At 41.5% G+C, this 21,438-nt stretch overlaps 1 protein-coding gene across 1 annotated transcript in view; it reads left to right on the forward strand.

Annotated features, from left to right (window-relative positions):
• The window catches only part of IQCA1 (IQ motif containing with AAA domain 1), a 100,998-nt gene that overhangs the window by 78,703 nt on the left and 857 nt on the right, over window positions 1-21,438 (forward strand). The window contains exons 15-18 of the mRNA XM_026852418.1: window positions 772-971; window positions 10,047-10,133; window positions 13,995-14,172; window positions 17,344-17,582. Coding sequence (XP_026708219.1) covers window positions 772-971; window positions 10,047-10,133; window positions 13,995-14,172; window positions 17,344-17,582 — 704 coding nt within the window. The remainder of the gene's footprint in view (window positions 1-771; window positions 972-10,046; window positions 10,134-13,994; window positions 14,173-17,343; window positions 17,583-21,438) is intronic.

The raw sequence follows: 21,438 nt of genomic DNA on the forward strand, positions 1-21,438 counted from the left end.
AGAGCTAGCCTAAAGTGACAAACAGTCAGAGCCTCCAATACTCACTGAACAGCAATTACATTTAAGAGGGAGGAAAAATTACCTAGAAAAAGGGAGGTGCATGCAGAAGTTAAAGAAGAGAGAATAAAACACATGGTAACATCTGGTTTCAAAATTACTGACGGATGCAGCTCCAACAGATAGTCTCATTAGTTTGTTTTCTCTAAAGATGGGCAAGCTGGAAATTGTCATTTCAGACAGGAGGAGGAAGGAATTCTGCTGGTCTCATGTGCAACATGAATCTGTGCTGTTGTCCAGTTGCAGAAAGTGAGGGCCTACTCTGACAACGCAAAGCTTAAAGCCACAGGTACATCTCTAGCGCTGCCTCTACCTGACAGCTCAGGGAGGGAGGTGGCAGCTGCTGTGTAACTGAAGGCAAGTGTCCCTGTGCAAGGCTTGTCTGTACACATAGCCACCACCACCAGCTTCATTTCAGTGCTCTTACCATGTGTCCCTCCTCAAACATTTACCCAGAAATTAATGTTCTTTTAGCTCACATAGATTTAGAGCTCAAGCCTGGCCATCAGAAGGTGAAAAATAAGGGTAGTTGAGTCTTGTTAACAGGGATGTTAACTCAAACATGCTATGGCCACAACTCTGGTTATACAGAAATGAACTCAAGAGCCATATTAAGGAAACAATTAATTCACATTATAAATTATTTACAGTGAAGAATCACCTTTATGGCAGACTTAAATGAAAGCAGTAATAGTGCCATATGACTTTTTACAGGTTCCCAAACTGTCCATGAGAAAGCTCCTTTGGTGAAAGCCTTGTTACTAGCTGGACCTACTGGAGTTGGAAAGAAAATGTTGGTCCATGCCATCTGCACAGAAACAGGAGCCAATCTCTTCAACTTATCTGCTTCCAACATTGCTGGGAAATATCCAGGCAAGAATGGTGTGCAAATGATGCTTCACATGGTTCTCAAGGTACTGTGTTTTGTGTACTTCTCTACAAAGCTGGTTCAGTTCATCACATCTTACGTGGAACAAATAGGGAATTGAATTGTAGTTCCTCCATACTGAGGAACATACATACCAGTCATACGAGAGCAAAGCTGCCCAGGGTTCAAAGGACTGCCAACCCACTTTGAAATTCCCTCCCTGCTTTCTAGTTTTAAAAACCACTTGTTGACAGCCAGTGTGTGCACCGTTGTGGAGGATCTAACGCCCCTTGAGAAATCACTTGTAGTAGGCATATTTTTAGCATTAACATTTGTGCAAGCTTTGTGTTACCTTATATGAAAAACATCATAGACAGAGAAAATTCTGTTCTCTGTTTATATGCACATCAGTCAGGAATGCTTGCCATGCAGCATTTAATCAAATACTAGACTGGGGGTGGTCAACAATTTCCTCTCTGGGACTGTTGCTGTAAAACAACTCTCCCCTAAACTGCTCTCTGTTTACCTATCAGCAAGCTTTTCAAAAGAGGGAATCCTAGTTCAGGATTAAATTAACAGAAATGTATGAGAAGTCTGGAAATGAAAGTAGGCATATGAACTGTGAAGAACGTATCCCAAACCCTCTTCAGAAAAAAGACACAGTTCTGGGAGGATTTCTTCCACATTGTGAGTCCTCAATGTTTTTGCTAAGGAAGGAAGCTGGTAAACATTTCCAGACAAAATACTCTTAGAAAAAACACAGCACATACACTAGAAAAAGACAGATAAAATATTTTTCCAGTGCTAGAGGCCTACTAAAAGACTGAATTCAAATTGGCTTTCCCTAGGATTTATCAGATGTGTTTTATTAAATCCAGTATTATAGCAGATTTCATGACAGGTGCCTCTATGCCCAGAAAAGACAGGTTTCACAGTTAAAAGCAAAGCAATCCCCAAGGACCCCATTTCTTGCTGGTCAGAGTAGTGCCTAAGGAAAAAACGACGGTACTGTGATCATGTACCTTTGATGACATAACACTAACACTGGGTCTGGCACTCCCTGACACAAGCTAGTGCCATTAGACTGAGTTAATACTACCTTCTCCTCCTTCCACTCTGCAATTTCACCCTTCTCCACTTAGTTTCGCTACCCTCATCAATAGCAAAGCACATTTCTGGCTGCAGGAACAGCACGCACACACACCATTTTTTCTATCATTTAGTCCCTGCTATAGCACAAGGCCCTTAAGTACAGGAGAAAGGAGGGCAGCCTTTTTACTTGTACAGAAGATTTCAGCTGAAGATATTGGGTTTTGTATACATGTGTATATATAATATATACAATAACTGGAACATATATTAAAATGTGTGTGTCAGGTAAGATTAGCAGGAGATCTGCATGGATGAACAAGGCACTCCTGGACAAGCTCAAACACAGAAGGAAAACCTACAGAGAGAAAAAGCAAGGACAGACAGCCTAGGAGGAATACAGAGAAGCTGCCCAAGCAGCCAGGGATCAGGTTAGGAAGGCCAAAGCCCTGATAAAACTAAATCTGGCCAAGGACATCAATGGCAACAACAACGAAAGCTTTTACAGGTATGTCAGTGATGAAAGGAAGACTAGAGAAAATGTGAGCCCTCTCCGGAAGGAAAAGGGAGACTTGATCACCTGGGACATGGAGAAGGCTGAGGTACTTAACAACTTTTTTGCCTCAGTCTTCACCAACAAGGGCTCCAGCCACACCACCCAAGACACAGAAGGCAAAGGCAGGGATGGGGAGAAGGAAGAACTTCCCACTGTAGGAGAAGATCAGATTTGAGACCACCTATGGAGCCTGAAGGTGCACAAGTCCATCTACCTGCACTTGTGCAAAGCTTTCGACACTGACCTGCATGACATCCTTGTCTCTAAATTGGAGAGACATGGATCTGATGGATGAGTCACTTGGTGGATAAAGAATTGGCTGGGTGGTCACGCTCAAAGAGTTGCAGTCAATGGCTCGATGTCCAAGTGGAGAGCAGTGACAAATGCTGTTCCTCAGGGATCAGTGTTGGGACCGGAGCTGTTTAACATCATTGTTGATGACATGGACAGTGGGATAGAGGCACCCTCAGCAAGTTCAACAACACTGAGCTGTGTGGTGCAGCCGACATGCTGGAGGGAAGGGATGTACCATCCAGAGGGACCTGGACAGGCTGGAGAGGTGGGACCATGTGAACTTCATGGAGTTCAACAAGGCCAAGTGCAAGGTCCTGCACATGGTCAGGGCAATCCCAAGCACAAATACAGGCTGGGCGATGAGACACAACTGACTATGAGCCAGCAATATGTGCTCACAGCCCAGAAAGCCAACCGCGTCCTGGGCTGCATCAAGAGAAATGTGGCCAGCAGGGCAAGGGAGGGGATTCTCCACTTCTACTCCCTACCTGCAGTGCTGTGTCCAGCTCTTGGAGCACCAACATAAGTAGGACACAAACCTGCTTGAGCATGTCCAGAGGAGGCCACGAGGATGATCAGGGGGCTGGAGCACCTTCCCTGTGAGGACAGGCTGAGAGAGTTGGGGGTGTTCAGCCTGGAGAACAGAAGGCTCCGAGGAGACCTTATAGCGGCCTTCCAGTACTGAAAGGGGCTACAGGAAAGGTGGGAAGGGACTCTTGATCAGGGGGTGTAGGGATAGGATGAAGGGTAACAGTTTTAAATTGAAAGAAGGAGATTTAGATTAGAGAAAAAGAAGAAATTCTTCAGTTTGAGGCTGGTGAGGTACTGTAACAAGTTGCCTATAGAAGTTTAAGGACAAATTGAACATGACCCAACAGCATGTTCATGCAGCAAAAAGTCGAACAAACACTGGCCTATATCAGCAAGAGTATAGCCAACCTCTTAAAGCAGTTATTCCTCATTATTTGGCACTTATAAGACTACAGCTGGACACTGTGTCCAGTATTGTGCTACCCTCTTACACGACAGGCGCAGCAGGTGCAGTGGGGAGCCATGAAGATAAGGGGGTTGGAGTGCGTGAAATAACCTGAACAAACCCAGTTGTTTCAGCCTGAGAGAAGGCTGGAGTGAGAGGGAGTCTAACTGCTGTTTTCAGGGGCTTCATGGGACAGTACAGAGACAGACTTTTCCCAGAGGTGCACAGCAACAAGACACAACAGACACAAGTTGCAGCACAGGAAATAGTTTCACAAGGAAACAAAGTATAAGGAATCTTTTATATCCCGATTTTCAGGAATCTACTGTTACCCATACTGAAGCAAATACAAAGCAAAACACATTCTTTGTCAAGAGGAAGCTGAACACTGGTATTTGCCAAAAAAGTTTATTTTTCACTGTGGTAAAAAAAGTTTGCCAAAAATATATTCTGATTATTGTAAGGCTGCAGTATACTAAAGATACAGTGGCAGATATAGCAGACAAACCATGAAAGCAAACGGTATCTTGCAGCTGACAGTATTTAATCTTCACACCTCTCAGTTGTACACACCATAGTACACCTTGTTAAAGTGCCTCATGTGCAGACAATCACTGAAAGATTCACCACATCTCCATAAGCAGACACTTTTTTGCAGACAACAACTGTGACTGTTGTCAAGCAAGATTTCTACTCCAGCTTTCGAGAAGTGTCTTTATATAGAGTTAGTCAAGCAGAACATAGACCTTCTACTTGTAGGTGAATGACAGGAAACATTACACTTTTTTTCTGTTATGATCCATGTAACCATCATTAAACACCAAGATTCAGTAAATAAGAATTAATGGTGCTCTGTGGTAAAGGTGAAGTAACCTTGCACTTTCGATTACCTATCACATCTGCAAACGGAGTTTCTGTAATGAAAGGAAACTCTGGAGAGCATAAAATGACCATTAGGAAACTTTCCGTCCATAACTGAGTGTTGGCTGCTGGCATTTGTTTCATGGGAGACACCCTAAACAAGTGAATAGCATTGGAAAAAATGAAACTTTAATTTGTTTCAGATGCAAGAGCCAAATTCTTTTTTTTCTCCCTCCCTGATTTTGGGGAGGAGACTTTCAAGAGACATACCAGCCCTGACCCAAAAGAGAGGCTTGTGTGTTACTCAAAGCAGGCATTTTAAGTGTCATACAGAGGAAATGACTTCTTATACCAGGACAGGAAAACACCAACGTTTCAATCTGCCTATTCAAAGGAAATGTAAGGAAGATTAATATCAAATAGGAAAACTGTTGAAAAAAAGCTACAAACACCAAGCCCAAGCACTTGTGCTCTCCACAGACACAGCAAAGCCTGCCAGGTCAGCTCTGCTCAGGAGTGAAGAGAGAGGATCTGTCTCTAATATAGAAGCACTATAACCTCAAAACAAAACTCATCCTTCAACCATGAATCAGAACTTGCTGGAATATTTCAATTAAGCCACATTTTCCATGTACTGAGCCAGTATGAACTCAGTGGAGTTTTCTGTCAGCTTGTACCAACTGATGGCTCTGCTCTCCTGTGTTCCCATCAGAGCACAAAACACAGCTGCAGTGCAACAGCTTATCTAAAAGATGCAAAGAAGAATAACGAAGAATGTGTAGAAACAGAAACAAATCCAGAAAGGACTGGGGAGAGAAGGTAGAATGCATGACTGCAACACAAGTGGGAAAATGCAGGTAGCTCATAAGGCTTAACTCTGGGGCAATAAAAATGACAAGCACTGGCCTTCCATTAGCAACCATAAGGCAGCCATCAGGTTAATCACTACCAGAGTGAGACAGCCCCTCTCTGGTCCTTTCCAGGGCTGCAGCAGCACACAGAAAGCACATTGTACAAAAAGCCACATATGGGAAAATGTTATTAGTGCAACACTGACCAGGTTAAAAGGTTGAGAAAGAGGTGGCCGGGAGGAAATACCAGTGGAGAAGTCGAGTTCAGTGTGCGTTGTGCGGCCATCTCCACTGAACATGAAGTTTTACAGAGCAGCAGGTTGCAGAAATATTTCAACACCATCAGTGTTAGAGAACTCTGTTATCAGGCTATTTGGTTATACTATTTAGCAAGTCAGAGGTGATTAGAAAAGTGTTATACCAAAAAAGGAAACCAATGGAATTTAAAATGAAATTATATAATCCCAGCACTTAGAGACAACATAATTTTGACGTCTGTCAGGTTTTTTCCACTGAATCAAGTTCATTTATTTATAAACACTGCTGTATTGTCTCTTCAGACATGTCATTTTTCTGACAGTCTGAAGAACCAGGTACAGTTTACCCTAGGAAACCCCAGTTTTTGTGTATTTAGCATTTCCATGGCACACAGGACTCTTCTATTAATTGAGACTTTGGAACAGTACAGTCAGCCTTTCTTCCAGGCGTCCCAGAGCAGTTCTTTTCTCTTGGCATAGTTCAGCCTGCTAGAAGCCCAGACCCTTGAAGTGTTAAATGTCACCAGTGCTCAGCTATACAGTGTTATTTCTGTGACAAAGCAGTTATACATTGTGTTACTCTAATGTCAAAAAATGAAATGCATCCTGTTGGAAAATAGTATTTATACTTATTTTCTGTCTAAAAACCCAGAAAACAGCAACATCATCACTGTAGCACTGGAATATTTTCCTGGTGAGGCTCCCACAGATAAGGTCTAATCACAGGTTTCAGCATCTTGCTGCTTTAGCTGTTCTGAAGCATTTCTGTGAATATAAACTACAGAGTATTGAGCAGTTTTCAGCAACAACTTGAGCTTCCAGAAGAATCTCAGTCTTGGGCCTTTTAAAAAGATTCCAAAGCCTTCAATTTTGAAGGAGCCTTGTGCACATGTGCCCAGCAAGAATCAAGTTTCTGTATTTTCAAGTGTAACAATTTAACTGTTAAACTCTGGCTCTCAAGTTTGAAAAGTTTAACCCAAGGCTTTCAAAACTGGTGTTTGATCTTTGAGTGTTGACAGACAGCAGGACGAGAAGGCTTTTTTTCATAATTATTTTCCTGAAGAGCAACTCAAGCCTCTGTGACCCACCAAAGTGGTTTGTAGCGTAGGTGGCTGCTGGCTCAGTGCGGTATTAGAAGGGTTAAGGAGCCATCTGCTGGCAGCTCCAACAAATTGTTGAATGCAGCAAAGCTAATAAAATTTCAATTACAAATTAATTATGTACAGTGCATTTAATTATCCATGGATTCAAACTGTCCATAGATAATTCAAATGAAGCACTTTCACGGGGGATATACAGTCTGCTACGTATCTGCCAACAATTTAAATTAGATGCCGATGGATTCTGGGTGTCTGATCTGTCTTCAAAAATGAAACAGCCAGGCCCAAAAAAAGTGTGTTGAATTTGGTCGTATTGACGTGTATGAACAGAAAAATATATGCAGGCCGCTTTATACATTTAGATCATTGCCTCAAAACAGAAAGCACAGGAAAGTACCTCTTTAAGGTAGAGCCAGAACTGAGGTTATTCATTGTATTTTCACTTACTCAGTCGGGAAATAAAGGGGACCAAAATGATGACAGGTGTGACAACAGCGGGCATTCTTCCTTAAGAGTTAAAATGAAAGTATAGTCTGATTTAAAACTTAAGGCTCCATTTTAAGGGGCTGCTAACCACAGAAGCCATTGCTGAGCCAAGTGGGGGAGATCTGCACCTCCCTGACTGCAGTGGCCCCACTGAAAGGGCAACATGGTTCCCTCTTAAGTATGCAAGCAGAGTTAAACCATTGCCAACAGCTTTTATGGCCTCTGTAACCTCCTCCACCCTTATTCCCCCTGTCACATCACACTGCAGCATCAGACACAGGTATGGAGAACACATTGCAGAACAGATACACAGCTCCCCAGACTTCATACAGCTGCATCACCTTACAAAGCAAAAATACCAGAACACAACTATTCTCCTTGCAAAGCAAACACACAGCACCTTTTTTGGCTGTAAACACAAGTAAAGTGGGGAGAAAGCACCACAACAACAGCAAATCCCACACTGACAGTCTATCGGGATGGATACAGTCACACAGTCTGTAAACCTGAGTAGACAGCATGCCACCAGCCCAGTCCTCACTCGGGGGAAAGGCAGGCTTCAAGGGAAACAGTGTCACACTGCCTCATCTCCCTCCTGACATCCTCTCCAGGCACACAGAGCAGGAGCAAAAAATGGTTGTTAACTTATATTTCAGAAGGTAAAAGTCACCATCAGAAACATCAGAAAGCCCCAGCTGATAATCCATTCATTAACGATGCTGAGTTTGGTAAGGGTCTCTGAGTCAGAGTTTCCACACATCACAGTAGATTTCACAGCAGGTGCATCAAATGCAAATGCAGTTCTTTAAGAAGCTGTATATTTCTTTTAGCAACTTAAACTACACCTATTTTTCTTTCTAAGTCTAATTTTACAAAGAATGTCACTTACCCCATCTCTGCTATATGACCATGCTACGACATTACTCTTCTTTCACCACTTGTCTCCAAGCCTGCTTACAGACATCCAGGAGCTAACTGAATTCATCTACAAGGGCAAATCAGTAGGACTGACTTGCATTTTCTGCAGGTGTCTGAGCCCTTTACTAGCAGGATACTCAGCAGAAAATCCCCAAGTCTAAGACTATTGCAACAGCTCGGTTCAATGAAAGCCACAGGCTTTCCCTCTCAAATACACCTTGCAGTGTGTACAGGCTTAAGACTATCTCTGAAAATAGGTAAATAGGAGATAGATAAAAAAGGATCTGGCTTTAAAATGGCAGATATTATTGCTGTACAATTTAAATCTGTCCTTTATTCCAGTTTGTATACTCAATACACTGCTGGACTGAGATGTTACTCTAAATTGTACATGCAGTTAAGCATTCACATAACTACCTAGGTCCACACATCAGTTTCTTCATATTATGTTCCATATGATGTTTTTATTTTTAAAATCTTCATTACTAATGCTAAACATTGGAGTTCCTGCCTTACAACAAAGGAAGAAGCTCTGTTTTCCTCAATGAAGCCATTCTGAACTTGGGAGGTACCACCTGAAATATTCTAGGACTGACAAGTTACCACAAATAAAGTGTCATGTGCTGAAGATGGCATTGTTTCCACTTCACCCCATCAGCAGCACAGCAGAGCAAACAAGTTTAACAGCAGTCATCTACTGCTCTTTTCCCCCATCTTCAATCCATTTTTACTGTACAGACACACACACTTGGTACTTTTGAAATACATCCATAAAAAACGAACTGCAGTGCTTTGAAGAAAGATGTTCATGACTTCATTCTTCCTGCACTGGCTGTCAATCAGACACTGAGCTTATGATGTATACAACCTATCGATTTTGTAAGCTTCCTTCCTGGAAGCAGCAGTTTCAGCTGAGGGGGAAAAAAAAAAGGCAGGACAGAAGAATGCTGTCTCTCATTACCCATGGACTCCAAGCCAATCACTTTTGTTGCTGAGCAAACTAGCACGGCTCTGAGAGCCGCTGGAAAGTGATTAAAATTTGGCAGCAGAATGTCTAAACCACTGGCGTTTCTATAGCAATAGGGAGAGTGCAAGATGTGAAAAAGCCTGTAGCATTGCTGCCATCCTGCTGTGAACCAGAGGTATAGTGCCTCTGACTTTGGAGCTGGAAAGCCCATTTGTATAGACACCCCCCTGCTTCAAACTTAACAGATCCCATTTTAATTCTTAGGCTATCCGCAAATTAAACACTATTTTGTAATCCAGAAGATCGCATATCAGCCTGTTTTTCTTAAATATTAATACCCTTGTTTCTCATGCAATAACCACCTCTTGCCTGTATTGCCTTCAGAAAAACAGGGAGGGATCCTGCAGGCAAGAGCAGCCAGTCTAAAGCTGCTGGTGGTTGCCATTGAACTCTCAAGTCTAGTCTTCCTTTTGCAGAACGGCAACTGAATTTGGGTTGAGAAATGAAAGATAAGCATAGCAGTCAAAATGATCCAATTTGGGTTGGGTTCTTAATGTCAGACTTCTAACTAGAGAGCGCTTGGTTTTCCAAGGCTGTTGAGCAAAGCAAGTGCTATCCATGAGTGCTTAATGTTTCCAGAAAAAATTAAACCAGGCTGATTTTAACTGCTGAAATACAGATTTTAAAGCATAATTATAGGCACCCAGGTATGAAAACATAACCATTTTAATCAACTTCTTGCCTTTTCTCCCCCATTTTCTCTTAGGTGGCTAAGCAATTGCAGCCTTCAGTCGTGTGGATTGGAGACACAGAAAAAATATTTTCTAAAGCAGTGCCAAAGGCTGAAGAAGAGGTGAGTTGCTCCTTTTTTATTTCAGTGCAGATAATTTCTCCTGTTGCATTACAACCAACACAAAGGAACGAGTGTATTTCTTAGCTTAGCACATACCAGTGTGACCAGACCTGCCAAAGCTTGTCTCACTAGCATTTTTTTCTTTTAAGAGAGTCTTATGACTTCTTAAGAGCCCCCAAGAGGTCACATTTCTCTCCTACACCTATACTTGCTTTATTTAAAAATAGTCCAGTCACTGCTCATCAGTGCACTGAAAAGTAGAAGAGAATAATGGAGAATTTCAAAGTATGAGGCAAGAAACTAAAAGTTAAGATGAGCTTAAATTGTTCAGCTCTATTAATTTGAGAAATTGGATGGAGCCAAAGTGAACAATAAAGTAACAAGGATAAATTTCCACTGTGAAAACAAAGAGCCTATGTTAAATAGTTATGTTTACAGGTTATTTTCTTTGGGCTCCCAGGAGTCCTATTGCCATTGCTTCCATTCCTTCCTCTCTTCTGTAGCTTCCCCACTAGAAAGAAAATTAAAACACTGTCCAATAGGCACAGCAACTCAGCCACCACAGCAGAGGACAATTCACCCAAATCCTGATTAGATTCATGCTGCTTGAAAAATATTTTTAGAGCTCCATGTGAAAGATTAAAACTTTTTTCTTGAGGTGAGTCCTGTCACCTCAAGTGATGCTGTTACTTCTGTGAGGACTGTATGAGCTGATGGGTGTGCAGTGGTTGATGCCCTGTAGCAGTCCCCATACCAAAAGAGAACCTTTCTTTTGGTCTCAAACCTTGACAGCAAGTGCAGATGGGGATTAAAATTAAGACTAGGAGCCAAAGATTGCCTGGAATATTCATGATCTTTGTCTGCTTTGATAGCCACCAATGTGGAAAAATTTTCTCATCCTGCCCACCTCAGAGCTGGAGGTATCACCTCTGTCCCTGCTATCATATCCTAAGACTTGCAGGCATTTAACACAAGGTCTCTTGTGTTCTTAGTGGTAGTAGATGTCTCCAGGCTTAAAGTAACTCATGTCCCACACAGTTCACAGCGTAACCCATAATTGGAGCCAGAGAGCATGAAACAGGAGGGACAGGCAGCGATAGCTGGCAATCTGGGGAGCCTTCCTTAGGAGCACTAGAATTTTAGAGAAGATGAGCTAAGCTCAGCCCTCAGAAGACACAGTGAGCAGAAGTCACTTTGCTCATCCTAGTGTGACATTTCTGGCACCATGACTGAGAATCTGGTAAAAAGCAGCCTCAAGTTCTTCAAATACCCACTAGAAAAGTAGTATCTCTCTGATGGTTAAACAAATAGGGATCACCTTCACAATTCACCCCACTTTTCTCCAACTCAGATCCACATGGTGGCTGAAATCATAGCTTACCTCTTCAACAGCCCTTCTTGCTACTGACACATTTCTTTCCAAGTGGAGGAGATATTATTAGCTTTCAGGACATATCCCTGAAACATGTGTGCTCTGGACACATTTTGGTTTCAAAGCATAACAGGAGCTGCTGACACATAAATGCCTGCCTGGCTTAGTAGGCTTAACATGAGTGGAGTGTTTAGCTTGGTCTCTAACACTGGTTCAGTCAACTTTTAAAATTAAGATTCCTACAAGCTGAGCAATGAACACTTGTTGTAACCAACTCTAGATCAGCGGGAATCCATTAATATAATTTGTCACCCAAAAAAATTATGTCCCAAATGCAGGGGATAAATTAGGACTCACTTTCATGAGTAAGAGTCGAAATAGGAGTCAGGCAGTTGTTTTAAAAACTCCTTGCATCTCCTGATAGAGTCAGTTTTTCCAGAAGAAGAAAGCAAGCCCAGAAAACACCATGTCTCACTTGAAGCAACTATCAGCCTATCAGTCATTTCAGCAAGATAGTATTCCTCTACTCACGCACCTCCAGACCTACAGTAATTTGATAATTCTCACTTTCCTAGTAATATTGATGTCTCAAAACTTCTTGGACAACAATTGTTTCCTTTCAATATGAAGGGAAGGAAAGCTTGAAGCCTATGGGTAGCAACAGATGTATAAATCATGGAGAGTAATTTATCCAGCATAAAGTGTGCTAAAAACAAAGTAAATCCAGATTTTGGTCATTACTGTGACCATATCTCCCTGACAGAGCAAAGGTGGCAAGGTTGGCTAAAACTTCCAAGGTAGATATGTAACAAACAGCTTGTTTAAGCATCAGAGACGTGCATTACCAAAAGCTTCCCAGCAAGGGAATAGCAAAGTTAGGATAAGAACTTGTGATTTGAAGTCATGCCCTCAGACAGCAAACTTACTGTTTGGGTGCAGACAGAGCAACATCCTTTCTTTCAGAGCAAGAGAAAAGCCAGAACTTCTCCTTTGCTCCAGGGCAGATATACTGTGGTTACAAGGTGTGTTCCTTGAAAGTAAGTGCAGACATCCCACTCAGGGAACCATTGGGTGTATGGGCACAGCAAAGAGGGAGTGAAAAAGATTGCAGCTGGCACTGTGTGACGGCCACAGGAATAGTTCATCCAAGAGTAAAAGCATGAGCTAGATGCATTGTCCTGGCAAGCAACATGCTCATGCTTCAAAGTGGGACCTAAACCCCAGTGCTAAGACATGCTCAACTCATTGTCATAATTAAGCAACTGGCAGACTTAGGAAGCTGCCTAGTATGACCATGAGAATAAAAAGAATGAGAAAACAGATGTATTGTAATTAAGACAAGTTTAGCTAGAAAATAACTGACTACCCCAAGACTTTGGGGATTTCTTATTGATTTCCCAATTTACCCTCCTCTGTAGCTTTCACTCCACAGAACAGAGCTTTGTCTCCTTTCTGTCAGCTGCCTGCTACTACAGACAACAGAAAAATCAGATCACAAAGATTGTACATACAGGTGTTTATTACTGCCTCTCAGCTGAGAAGGTTTTCAGGACATAGTCTCTTCCTTATTGACATTAAGGAAGACTGATCTGAAATTGAAGCTCAAGTTTTTCAGGCAGCTGTCTACTACAGCTAAAAAAAAAAAAATAAAAAATCACAAGTTGATCTAGAGAATAAAGTTTCCATGTGAGTGTTGGTGACTTGACGTTAAGTCTCAATCATTTCTGAAAAGAGGTTTCCAAGACTTCTCTGATTCACTATCCTAACCCAGTTATTCACTCTAGAGCTTTATTAACAGTAGAGCGACACCACAGCAATTTGATTAAGCTTCTTCAACCCATATTCACTTAAACATTATCAAACATAACTATCCAATACGAGGTTTTGTTCAATACTCATTTGTTCTGTAAATATTTGTTATAAAGTCAAATAGTAAATTATTGCAAAGAAATGAATCCTGAGTTCAAAGACCTTGTGTTCTCAGGTTAGAGCCTTATCAAGCAAGAAATCACAGCATAAATTAGGGAGTGTATTTTTTACATGTAAACCATAGGTAGGAGTTGGTAGATCATAACCTCCAAGACCTGGGAAGATTCCCCACCAGGTTACATACTCTGGCAATTTTTGTCTGTTAAGGTCCATCAAGTACTGGAGTCCAAGCAATATTTCCCCTCAAACTGGAAATCAGAATTTCCTTCTTTAAATGAGTGGTTTCCTTCCTGTTTTTCAATAACAGGATCAACAAATTAAATAGTGAAAGACACTAGCACAAACCCACAAATACATAAGCAGAAATCAAGTGTTTAAGTGACTTTCAGAAGACAGAAGGTTTCTACTTAGGTTGAGCATCTAGTCTACTTACACTAAATGCAACTAGACTAAGAAAGCACAAAATCCTGTTGTATATAGAATGTTTGTAACTTAACCTCATTAACTGTCAGCACTGATAACAACTCTTTCCTCCTTGTAATTGCATGTACATGCTGAAGAACAACCCAAAACAACTGGAAAAGTTCCTCCCCAAATTCCTCAAGGCTCTGAAAGCACAGGACAGAGTGCTGCTAGTGGGAACCACCAACCGTCCCTTTGATGCTAATCTTAAACCTTTCTGCAAAGTTTACCAAAAAATTATTCTGATTCCTAGGCCTGACTACGCTTCAAGATTTGGCAAGTATTTCAAGTCATCCTGATGATTACTACTGTTTAAAATCCATGTTTATTGTTTGTTTATCCTCAAAACTGACTACAAACTCAATTCATAACCCAGGTACATCTCAATTCCTGAAAATGTAGGTAATACCGATGCAGGCTACCTGAAAGGTCAAATAATAAAAGTGGATGTTGGGAGAAGAATTTAACATTTTTCCATGAGTTTAGTGTGCAGCCAAGTTCAACACAAGCTGTTTTTCCCTGTATGAAGGACAAGATCCTATTTCAGTGCACATTTTCTATTTTAAACTTTTTTTTTTTACATGGTAATTCTGAATTTCTGTTATTCCTATCCAGTTTCCATACTCTAAACAATACATTTCAGGGCCTCTATAAACAGAACCATGTCTGGAGGACTGAGTTGTCACTATCAAATTCCATTTCTGTACTTACAGATCATGAGATAAATTGTAAAGGCATCCAAAATTTTGTATGTCTAGTCTATCAGATGTTTACAGTGATAGACAGGCCCTCCCAAAGTCTAACAAATTCATTGAGTACCCCATATGCTGAGAGTCAAAGCTTGTAAGGAAAACCGTGTCTTTTATTAGACAAATTTACATGGCTAGAAAAAGACAAACTTCCAGGAATGCAAGTTCGTTTTCAAATTTGAATCATCTTGAAGTCTGCAGTATCTCAGCATTGACTAAGAAATGCTCCAAATTGAGTTTAGTAATGTGAATCAATTACTACAAGAAAAAATGGTATCTTGTCCACATCCTTTGTAAGTGGCTGGTAGAAGGGCTTTTGTTCCCAAAAATATTTTTTTCCCCTCTGTGGTCTAGTCACAGATATCACATGGTTTAATAGAGTTTTCTGGGTACAAAGGAGTCTGGATGTGGTGACTCATGAGCAGAAGGGCTGTTTAGGTACAGTCTAAAAGATAATATAGAAAAAGGTTTTGAGCTATTCAGAATGACACCAAACACTCCCAGTTAGGACTCTCAGTGGTGTGCTTCTCCTACCAGAAGCTCCTAGCATGAATATCCCTGTTGCTCACCACATCAAGGAAAACAGACTCTCTTCATGCCACTGATCTCTGATAGATCGTGTCCCAGATGAATAGAGTGGTAAAGGAAACCACATTCAGTTCAGGGAGCTCACTACACAATTGTACCTTGACTACAATATTGCTCCGCATAGTCATCTTATTAGAAAAATCTTACAACTGTATTGCAAAGTCCAGTTTCATGCTGCCTTTCACAGAGGGAGCCAAGGTACCGAGATGATGCGCATTTCAGCAGGCTCAAGACAGGTTTTGACTGCCTAGCACACTGTAAATCTCTCCCACGATCAGTAATTTTCATAGTGTGGATGGGAAATTGTCTCCAAGCAAGCTAACATGTGTTTCATGTTACATTACAGCTCTGATAAATTGCTAACAGATAAGGGACATGAATAAGACCTAGAGAAAGGAGGTGATAGCAGCTGAATTTAGCTATGTTCACTTCTGGAGATTGAACTGTTACATTCTGGGATTCTCACCACTAATTTGGAGTCAAAAAAAAGGGCCAGCTAAAGGGATTTCAAATGCAAACTTAAAAATGCCTGAAAAAGGTGACTCTTGACATTTTAAAGCAGATTAAACTGGTAGCTTTACTTTTTTGACATTATCCCATTTAAGATGGTGCCTGGCTTCTTCTTTAGCTCCAACCTTTCCTGAAGTTCAATGGAAACATGATCTTTACAGTACAGAGCACTCGCCTTCCAATCTTGACAGTTTTCACTGCCTGACACCCAATTTGAAAACTAAAGAAATTTGTTTTGACAGAAAACCCATGAACATAACAAATATCCATAGCGCACGGCTACCTGTCTACTACAACTCTCCCTTTTGTTACAAACCAAAATATTCCGATCTAGGCATGGTGGAAACTGTAAACATAAAATGGAAATCATTAAACTGAAAGATACACAATCCTATACTGGTTTCTTGCTGTTAATCACCCAGCAAGTCAGTGCCTTGTACTATGCATGATCCTGCCTGCAACAGAAGCTGTGCAGAAGTAGTGCTCACTGTTGTGTGCACCAATTCCTCTTTAATGAATTAGTGAATCCACCAGTAACTATTGAGCATAGATAAAATTCAGGTGGAAGATCAGTTTGCCCGAGTGAAAAATGTAGTACAAAGTCATCAGTAGTTATGGACACAAATCCATAGTATCAACATTGCAATCAATGGAGGAATAAGACAGGTTTTCTCCATTGCATGAGTGTCCCAACATCCAGTACCATTAACTTTCCACACAACATTTTCATATTACATATGAGCATTCAAACACACAATACCCAAATCACAAATTTTCTGTCTCATTCAAGAACCTTTTTAATCCCTATGCGTAACACTTCTTATTTTTTCCAAATGTTTTCATATAAGGCTTTAAAGGAAAGTATGGTGAAATGACATGAAAGTTTTACTAAGTTTCTCTGAGACAGACTGTTACATAGGGTAAAACAAAGGAAGTTATTACTCCTATCTATTTTTGGAAACAAAATCTCAGGTGCTTCACAAACGTTAAGAAAACCTTTGTGTCAGAGGTTCAATAGCTAAAAGATACAAACAGGTTCACCATTTAAATAACAAGCAAAATTCCAATCACAAATTTACGCTTGGCCTTTGCAACATGTGCCTGCATAGCTAAAAGGCTTTGGCTTCCAAACCAGACATTGAGTCCCCATAGCAGCCTTCAGTTCAGCAGGAGTAACCTGTGATCGGGGTCGCAGAAATAAAAACAGGCTGTTAATATAGGTACCTAACTCTACACACCCAAATGGGAACATTCTGGACAGGTTCTCTTTCTGGGTATGCACACAGGCATAGTTAAGTAGTGTTCTCCATTTTTCCACACATATCCACCTCACATTATGTGCCCTTAATGACTTTCTGAAAAGTACTTACTGGTAGCCAACAAATGATCACTAATGGTTTAAGAACAGATGTGCCCAAAGGCCTCTATACTACAAATCTGTAGATGAAAGAAATGGCAAACAAGAAAAATTTGAATCTTGGCTTTCCTGACTGATATCCCTTATTTTCCTTTTTCAATTTCAAAATGCAAAAAATATTTCTCCTGCTTTCCTTAATATGTGTCTTTGGCATTCTCTCATTTTCTGGGTCCTGATGAACAGTGTTATGGAAACACATCATCCTGCAGAATGGTGGAGAAATAACCAACTTGCTGAACATAAGCTGCCTAGCAAAGGTGTCTGATGGTTTCACCCAGGGACACATTGTCCAGGCAGTACAAGCTGTCCTGAGCGAGCTACGCCTCCTGCAGATGACTAGGAAGCCACTGAAGACTGCTGAGTTCATGACTTCTCTGGCCAGACAGGACCCAGTGTACAAAGAGGAGGAAGAAACATTTAAGGTGACATTAAGAGCTATGTTAACTGGCTGTATTTCATCGTCCCCTGCCATGTCCTTGCCCAGGCACATTTGATCTAGAGACCTGCTAATTCCGCTGATGGGTTGGCACATCACTATTTGAATGATGATGTATGGCTCAGCAGCACCAAATACCCATCTCCCCCATTTTGAGATGTTTGGCAGCCCAAGCTGCTGGGCAGCTGGACATGCCAGGCAAATGGTCATTATTAGAGGCAGCAACACGCCTGGCATACTGCTTTGCTGAATCGACTGCCTGCACCCCACTCACCTCAACAGAGTGGCCTTCACATGAATGGATAAATTATGCAGGTGTCATTAGTACAACACATTGGTCCTTTTTCTTTCAGAGCTGACATGTTCAGCAAGCCTAGCTCTATTACCCTGAGAAGGCAAAAAACCTGGGCACGCAGGGTCTGCAGAGTGTTCTGCATAGGGATCAAGTTGTAAATCCTTATTTTAAATTATTTCAAACAAGAATTTTCCTTAACAGTGTTTTCATTTCAGGGTTTAAAAAAAAATATATAGTTTCTGCCTCAAACTCAGTCCATCTCCCCACCCTTAGGGCTATGAAATCCTGAAGGCAAAAACTAGTGCTTCTGAGGTACGTTACACCTACCTCAAATATACATGGATCAACCTGCAAACAGCTACTTTTTCCACATCTAGCTCAGTAATAATTACTCTTTCTTTCCCTAGATTAGGATTATCTTTATGTAATGGTTAATTCTGCTTTCACTATATTGCTTTTGGTTTTCCTATTGATGGGAACAGTTTACTAGGCTTAAGTACACGTCTACGGTTTATTTACTGTGGTGACTTCAGTGTAGCTTAGGGACAGCTGAACTGTTCTTGAACTAGCTAGTGACTACAGATAGTTCAAGTCCACTACTTGAACTAGCTATACTACAGTTTAGCAGCACTGGCACACCAGAGAAACGGCACAGTGCTTGACTAAGGCACTTCAGGCCTACTAAGCAGTAGTAAAAGCCTTGCCCACCAGACAGGAAGACCCTGCTGGGTACCAGGGAGCTGCAGGCAGCCCACACCAGGTGCTCCAAACGGGATAGGACTTGTGTGCTGAAGCCAAGAGACCCCAAAAGAGCTTTCTTCATCCCATACCCTGCCAACTTCTATGCAAACCCACTTATAAACCATCCAGTTCTCCTGGCTGAAAGGTTTCCTTTTCATTTTGCTCTTCAAATCCCCTTTGGTTTTGAATCCCCACAGCACCTTAAACAATAAACAGGATGTGGTTTCTAACAACTTTGTCCAAGTAGTCTTCCACTGCTAACCTAATGATAGTGCATATTTCTCCCAGCCCTGTTGAATACTTTCCAGTTTCCATTTAGAGCCATTTGGCTCACTCAGCATAGGCAGCATTTGTGATATTTGGCAAATTACTCTTTTTTCCTCATGCTTCCTATCTAAACCAATATCTTTCCTCAGGGAAAGGCTAATGGTTCATTGTTGCAGCACAGAAAAAAACCCGTCATTCTCAGCTCCAAGTAGTAATCCATTTGTACCCTGAAACATGAGAGCTAGTATTCAGTGCAAGTTTAACTTGAAAATATTATTCCACTTACTATAAATGTGCCTGTTTTGTACAGCACGAAGTAGGCAGGCAGCACTTCATTTTGAACACGGCTAAAACGATACTGTCCTCAGAGTCCCATGGCAATCATTTCCTTGCATTAATTACAGCCCTTAAGAAAGTATTTCCTTTTATCTGTTTTAGATTTGTTTCCCTTAAATGTCATGGAACCTTGCCCCAGCACCTGTAATATGGCACAGGGGAAGAGGATTGTCAAAATGGCTTCATGCATTAATTAACTCCAGTATCTCCTTCTCTTCTTGCACAGAGGCCCCTCCTCCTGAGCCTCTAATCATTGCCGTCGCTGGACCTTTTCTGTTGCTTTGCTTTGTCCTTTTTGAAGTGGGGCAGCTAAAATGCAGTATTCAAAGTGAAGATTAGCGCTGTGATGGATCTTTGATTTCTGTTCACTGGAAACATGAATCTCCCTGCTTGACATTTATATTCTGACAGTGTTCCAAAATGAATATAAATAATGCAAAATTTGTGATAATGTGATTTCTTCATTCAATTCACTCAAATTTCTGCCCCAATTATACCTCTACATTTTTGAAATTATAAATTATTGCACTAGTGTGATCGATACAAATCCTTACACAGAAATAACAGTAGTCCTAGAGGAGCAAAGAGCAGTTCCACTAACATGCTAGTTCTACCTGGCAGTGACTGGTACAAAATACTTACAATATGTAGTAAAATCCCATACCAAGGACTGCAGACATTATTCCTCCAACAAGCAAACATTTTAACTGATCAGTCACTTACTGTCAGTAACTTACATCCCCTGTTCAGATGATAGTGCATTAGTGATAAATCTACTTTTATTTTAACCATACACGAGGAGCTGGCTTCATTAATCCCACAATAGCAGTTCCACTAGCTAGAGTCAAAAGCAGCCATTGTCACATGCCAACAGGCAGGTTAATTTTGTGCATTGAAATATATGCACAAAGAAATTGGAAGAGAACAAGAGGAGACATCACAAGTGACTCAGCTCCTCCTGACACATGCAGCAGAGTCCTTTATCAGCGACTTGGAGAAGGCAATGAGATGACCTCCCCAGTCTGCACCCACCAAACAATGCTTTCCACCCTACCCAGCAAGCTGTTGGTGGGGTGGTGGTATTCCTTTCATCTTCCACTTAAGTTCTGGAGAACGTCGTACCCAGAACAACAAAGCTGAGGGGAAAATGGAATTTCTATGGCCTATCACACATAGAAAGACAGAGACGTTGCTTGTTTGCTAGCCACTGCTGGGGAAGTCAACTCCTCCGAGACAACAGTCACAACCACCACCTTGTCTTTCCTATCCCACACAGGTGAAGTACCAGAAACAGACATCTGCAGACCTCTCCCTGCCCTATCTATGTCTGTTCTCCCTGACACAGCATAGCAATAGTTTGGCCCAAGACCATCTTTAGGACAATAAGTGTCAATTGCCCAGGCCACTGTACTAAAAACCCAGAGGTTCCTCTCAGACAACTCTCATGACACCATCTAGATGTGGATGCATGAGAGGTTGCATGATGTCTTAGTCAGTGGAGTTGGGGTTCTTGGAGGAGGCGTGCTCAGCTAATGCAGTCAGTTAGAGGAGAAATCACAGTGTTAGAGCTGGACATTTGACAGCTGTCAGACTTCATTTCCCTGGTGACAGTATTTAATCTGCAAGACAAAAGATCCAAAGAAGGTGCCTGTCATCAGCCCCTTTTTCCAGGACCCAGAGGAAGCCTTTAAGCAGCATGACACCAAGAAAGACTGTCTGGGGCCAGGAGAGAAACATCAAGGGTTTTTCTTCCCTGTACAAATCCAATACCTCTTCTCCCAACTACTTCTCTTGCTGCTGCCTGTCTGTAACACATACTGGGAAACTGTATAAGGCAAATTCCTAGGGGTAGCCTTACCAGGCTCAAGCTGGGGGCAGCATTTTGTATGGATCATATGGAAAAGGCAGACTTTACAGAATGCCACATTGGTAGGAACGTTGAAGACAACAGGGGCCCAAGTGAAGGGCAGAGGAGACACAGTTGTGACATTAAATAGTGGTCTGTGGTCAGAGGAAAGACATTCATTCCTGAGGCAGTGCATGGATGAATATGGTCAAGAAGGAAGGCATTTTATCAATCATGTCAACACCTAGTGGCATTTTAATCTCTGGTGTAGGCAGGACTTTGTTGATAAAGGTTCCTCTATGTATATATGGGGAAAGACTAATTCCTACACACTATGAACTTTAAAGCATTGCCTTC

This window comes from Athene cunicularia, assembly GCF_003259725.1.
Source record: "Athene cunicularia isolate RWA chromosome 7 unlocalized genomic scaffold, athCun1 chr7_part1, whole genome shotgun sequence".
Taxonomy (NCBI): Eukaryota; Metazoa; Chordata; class Aves; order Strigiformes; family Strigidae; genus Athene; species Athene cunicularia.